This window comes from Magnolia sinica, chromosome 14, assembly GCF_029962835.1.
Source record: "Magnolia sinica isolate HGM2019 chromosome 14, MsV1, whole genome shotgun sequence".
In the NCBI taxonomy this organism is placed as follows: domain Eukaryota; kingdom Viridiplantae; phylum Streptophyta; class Magnoliopsida; order Magnoliales; family Magnoliaceae; genus Magnolia; species Magnolia sinica.
Window position 1 is genome coordinate 80,082,422 of NC_080586.1, and position 5,465 is coordinate 80,087,886.

The window sequence follows — 5,465 nt, forward strand, 5'->3', positions numbered from 1 at the left end:
AAAGTTTTCTCTGTATTTCCGATGTGAGACAAAGCACACACACTGCACTTTTTAATTTGAAAATTCAAAAAAGTATTTTGGCGGAAAAATCCCGAAATTTTGAAATTTTGAATTTTTATTTTTTTAATTATTTTTTAAACCACAAAAAAGCAACAGTTTAAGCATATATTCACATGGTTTTAGATGGTATGTCCCACTTGAGTTCCGTATATTGCTGATTTGTGGGATATACAATAACCTAAATGGGACCCATCAAATGCATGGTGTTGATGTTCGACACACATCACAATGGGGCCCACACATCTTGACCTCATGGGAAGTTCCAATGAGGTCGACTTCATATATATATAGATATATATATATATATATATATATATATATATATATATATATATATATATATAGTATCTTGTACCTGAACCCCGAGCCCGAGTGCGCACAAGAACCCATATATGGACATCAGGCGGTGTGGGACTACTTCCTCCTGCATTTAGGTTTATAGTAATATAATATCATGCGCAGGAAACATCTGTATACTTCATTTGATTTATACACATGGCATCGAAATGTGTTAATCTAAACCGATGAAATGACAGTCTAAGAATAAGTGGTACATATTCGTAAAAATAATAATGATCTTAAAGGTGGACAGCAGTTATTGAGTTTTTAAGTTAATTTTTTTAATGTATAGTCAATCTCAATTCACTACAAGAAAAGTGAGTTTTAGCCTCGGTTTAAAACTGTGGCTAAAAAGGTTAAAAACTGAGGCTAAAGCCTTTAGCTTCAGTTTTGCCTCAGTTATCCAAACCGAGGTTCAAACCCCTGTGGCTAAAGGCTTTAGCCTCAGTTTTAACAACTGAGGTTAAAATGACTTTTATAGCCTCGGTTCTTCAAGTGAGGCTAAAAACCTTTTTAGCTTCAATTTTCTTGAAATGAGGCTAAATCAAAATTTTAGCCTCCATTGTTTTCAACTGAGATTAAATCCGAATTTTAGCCTCAATTGCCTTCAACCGAAGCTAAATCTATTTTTAACCTCAGTTCTCAACAACCGAGGCTAAAGCCTTTAACCACTGGAATTTCAACCTTGGTTATCAACAACCGAGGCTAAATTCAAGCCTCAGTTACAAATTGAGGCTAAAAATGTTTTTTAATTTTTTAATATTTATTTAAACTACTAATTCATTCATTCAATCCACTCATGAAACAATCAATCATGAAAGCCACATTACCAACAAAACAATTAACAACAGTCTATTTAAAGTTTAACTCAATCAAACTGTTACACAACACTAGGTTCTACAAATAATACAAAGTCATGGTTACGCCCGTCATCACCGGTGCCGTCGTGCTTGGCGAACCCTGAGATAACACTACCCGTCCATCTTCTGCTGCTTCCAGGCCAACGTCATCATTGCCTCCACTAGCATTCTCCATTCGAATTGTGTGTAGCAGGCCCTGCAACCTCAACAGGTAGCTCTGGCCTGCTGGCTGCAACACATGAAATGAAACTCTCAAACAAGAAATTAAATGCAGATGGATGTGTGTAGGGCAAGGAAAGAGAGTAGAATTGAGAGTTGGAAGTGCTGGAAAGGAAACCCAAAAAGAGGATCCGATAATGAATGAGAAAACAAACAAGATGTGGATTATAGTACATTCTCACTGACCCGGATTTGCTTAATGCAGCGGACCTCATCAGGTCCATGTTGCAGACTCTCAGCCTGTAGAAATTGATAAAAACCAAGATGAGGCAGGGGAAATAAACTTATGCATTGTAACATATGACTTTTACCCTATGAAAGACAATGCATCATAAGATATTCATTCTTCAAAAGCAATTGATATGACCTTTTTCTGATCCAAGCTATGCTTTTCACAATAAGCCTTGTGCTGAAAAAACTTGCCTCCACCAGTCTTCACATCCATGATACTTATTATTTACAGTATCAGGAGTTAAACACTCACAAACTTCACTCATATCCAATGAGAATCCAAAAATTAACTCAGGAATGTCAGGGTTAGACAGATGCAGTGCCACAATTGGCTCAGCCATAACAAATTACAATTTTTTTAAAAAGAAGAATTTAGAAATAATTATTATTCAAATAAAATAGCACATTACCTCAGTCTTCATATCTATCCCATATATACAGAAAATGTTTTTCAATGGAGGTCTATACCAAGGTGTAAGAGGATTTAGCACTGGATCACCACGATACAACCTGAAATTTATAGCATTAAAAAACATAAGCTTGCTGGAAATGATATGACTCCAAAAATGCAAAACATTAGTACAGCACATGCAATCAAATAAAATAGCTTTTCCACCATCTACCTCGGGTAACAAGCCAATCCGCATTTGTAAAATCAAAGGCCAGAGGAGAACTTTAATCAGGCATGAAAGTGGAAGGGTCAAAACCTACAAGCCATAGAAAAGCATTTACAGGCAATTTTCAGCATCCAAACACAAACTATAAACCATTTACCTGTAAATCATTTACAGTTAACCCCATTTACAAGCATCATCCAAACACATCCTAACCATACCTATAAATAATAAAACTTGTCACCTTCTTCTCTGGCAAAAGAATAAAACTTGTCACCTTCTTCTTCTCTGGCAAAAGAATAAAACTTGTCTCCTTCTTTTTCTTCTTCTTTGGCAAAAGATTTCAAAGTTACCAACACATCCATAGGCAATTCAATGGCTCAGTAGCAAATTGGTGAAGTAAGCCAAAGAAAAGTTCTTACCACTGCTAAATCACATGTATGACTATCTTCTTGGAGAAAATTGTATAAAAATACAGTACCTGAGTATGGATACAGCAAGGATCAGGTACGGCAGATCCCCTAAATCCAAATTTTCATGACAGATACAGCAAGGGATTGGTCAGAACGCATAAGATAATCATGTTATGGATTGCACCATGTTTGATTGATGCTTTCGACCTTGCCTAGAACAGATGAAAGAAAGGCAAAAGGAAAACATTTATATGGAGTCTCTCCTTTCTAGCAGTGCTGTGGTCAATCTAGAAAGGAAGAAACAACAGGTACTTCAGCAATTGCTTGGAATCTGTGGAAGAGATCTTTCATAAGCTAAACAGTTGGATCCGTCTTGGGCAATGGGTTTGCCTACAGTTTAGAAGTAAAAAGGAGGAATTATTGGGTTGTTGGGTCTTTTTCTTCCTTAATGCCATCTTTAGGGGTGAATGCAATGATCTCTCTTCATCCCACATTGCTTATTCTCATTTTTCCCTCTTTTCAGTGGTTCTAATAAAATTTTCTTGTGTTACTGTTCAAAAAAGATAGCCAGGTTCAAATGATGCCCCAACAATATCAAGCAAGCTGGACTTGCAACCCAATTGGTAATATTCATTTAAAATTCTAAATAACTGATAGCTCAACAGTTTAAAAACAGAATGGATCTGGATTTCAAGTCTTGTGAAGGCAGGTCTCTTATCCATACCTTATCCTGCTGTTTGAGTATCCAACTCAGATATTCCACCTTTGAAGGACCCACATAACATGGGTAGAAACTATTTATTAAAAAAAGTCAATTTAAATATTTGAGATACCAATGAGTCAAGATGAATTGTAATAGTGGTGCAAGAACAGAAATTGGGCTGTTAATACAAATTCAAGCGGTAGTGGTTCACTGAATATGCTGAACATTGATTCTAAACCCCATCCGTAAATCTGGGGACCTTGCGTCCACCCAAAAAAAGAAGAAGAAGAAGATACCTTTCCTTTTCCCTTATGCTAATTTGGAAAGAGCAAACCAACAAAATAGTCTTTCTTTTCCCTAATGCTCATTTGGAAAGAGCAGACCAACAAAATAGTCTCACAAAAGGAACATGTGCATGTGTAACTTTAAGCAATTCTAATCCAGGTGAATCATTACTTTGAGCAATGCAATATTTGATGTTGACAAAAAGATTTTTATTTTTTGAGGTAATCCTAGCCTAAATTTATTCTCCTCCTCTAACCAAATGTGGGCCATTGACCATTTTTCTTTTGGGGACTGTTAGTTTAGAATTATTATATGGCTACAAGCACAACTTATGGGGATATTTATCGAATCAGTACTGGGTCTGTAAACAAAATATGTGGCATTTGTAATGTTTTCTAGACAACTAAGATTGCCTGAATGTATTTGAGCCAAGAATGACAAGGGAAAAGCATGTACATACATACCTACTGCTTCTGCTTCTTCTTCTACTGCTTCGGTGACACCTTTAAGAAGCAAGCCTAAAAAGGTAGAAAAAAAGGTAGAAAAAGATGAAAGTGAGGTTAGAAAAGTCTTCACAGGCTATTCTGGATCAACATCAAGCAAACAAAGAACCTGTTGTTTCATAGGTTTCCTGAAGTTGAGAAGCAAACAGTAGTTAACAAGACTTTTTAGCTTTTGACTGTAGCGGTCATTACAGATATAAATGATAGGAATTTTGGAAATCTTAATACTAGCAGACATACCATCAACCTCGTCCATAATCAACACAGATTTTGGATGCTTTGACCTGATTCAGAGATAGATAGCATTAGAAAAATGTCAATTATTCTTCGGAACATTAGAATAAGTAGAACAAAGTAAAGACCAGCCAGTTCATGTTAGAACTCAGAGCTTCGTCTGAGAGAGAGTTGGCAGCATTTAAATTCCCACTAAGGTAGTTTGCCTCCCTCCTCCAACCAAAGCCTAATGAATGGTGCTCTGATGTCCTCATCAAAATCTTCCCACTAACTTAAAATGTTTTAGCTTTTGGCAAATTAGAAAATACATATGAATAAATCTCCCCTAGAATGAAGAAAAAACCCCAAAATTTTTCATATTACCAGCAAACATAACTTTTCAAACAAATGTGGGTGTTTCATTTTGGGTCCTTTATTTGGGGTTGGTTTTACATTATTTTTCAAGAAGACTATGAATCTTTAGTGAGAATTTACATCTAAAAACAACAGTGTTTAGTGCCCAAAAAAAAAAAAAAAAAACATATAAAGCTCACCCTCGTAATGCGTTTTCTTTGATGTAAATCACGTATGGGCATAAATTTTGGGGCTCAAGCCTAGCTTTTGGTCTGGTATCTAATGGTTGGAGTGGATTTCACATTCTCATTTTGCTGGGCCTTGTAAAAATCAAAGGTGTGTTTCTCTCTCCCAACTGTTTCTACTAATCAAAGGTGTAAACTATTTATTTTATTTAAATAGTTTTTCAAACTCCATATCCCAACAGGTTGGACGTTCGGTCACCGACCATGTTTACGCACGCCATTTCGCACATCTGTTTGCGCAGCAAAACACAACCTGCTGAAGTTGATCTGATTTTGAGCGAACTGATTAACCTATTCAAGCACTATGACTTCATGGACAGGGTAAAAACCCTCCTATATGGATTTTGGACAGTCTGGATCATTTATCCGATCATGGTCTGGATCATTTATCTGATCACGTCCTTGATCACGGAATGGCCTACCGTG

General features: G+C 36.3%; 1 protein-coding gene across 8 annotated transcripts; it reads right to left on the reverse strand.

Annotated features, from left to right (window-relative positions):
* Positions 1–1,225: 1,225 nt before the first annotated feature.
* LOC131224694 (uncharacterized) lies at positions 1,226–4,905 on the reverse strand. Of its 8 annotated transcripts, none has more exons than XR_009161128.1 (5): positions 2,545–3,523; positions 2,333–2,416; positions 2,120–2,219; positions 1,665–1,965; positions 1,226–1,488 (listed from the first exon to the last, which is right to left on the reverse strand). XR_009161128.1 is itself a non-coding variant. In XM_058220002.1 (5 exons), exons 3-5 carry the CDS (start codon positions 2,129–2,131, stop codon positions 1,297–1,299), a joined length of 270 nt encoding a protein of 89 aa, XP_058075985.1. In that variant the 5' UTR covers positions 2,132–2,219; positions 2,333–2,416; positions 2,545–3,505; the 3' UTR covers positions 1,226–1,296. The 8 variants fall into 8 exon arrangements, 6 of the variants coding, with proteins under 6 accessions (XP_058075985.1, XP_058075986.1, XP_058075983.1 ...); XM_058220002.1 differs by having other exon boundaries at positions 1,653–1,718; positions 2,545–3,505; XM_058220003.1 differs by having other exon boundaries at positions 1,665–1,718; positions 2,545–3,503.
* Between the last annotated feature and the right edge of the window lie 560 nt (positions 4,906–5,465).

What these genes read in the sequence shown, in the direction of transcription:
- LOC131224694 (XM_058219999.1), bottom strand. Translation starts at nt 1,778, where the DNA reads ATGTTACAATGCATAAGTTTATTTCCCCTGCCTCATCTTGGTTTTTAT. An exon ending in AAATCCGGGTCAGTGAGAAT is followed by an intron (nt 1,489 to 1,652) that starts GTACTATAATCC and finishes CATGTGTTGCAG; the next exon opens with CCAGCAGGCCAGAGCTACCT.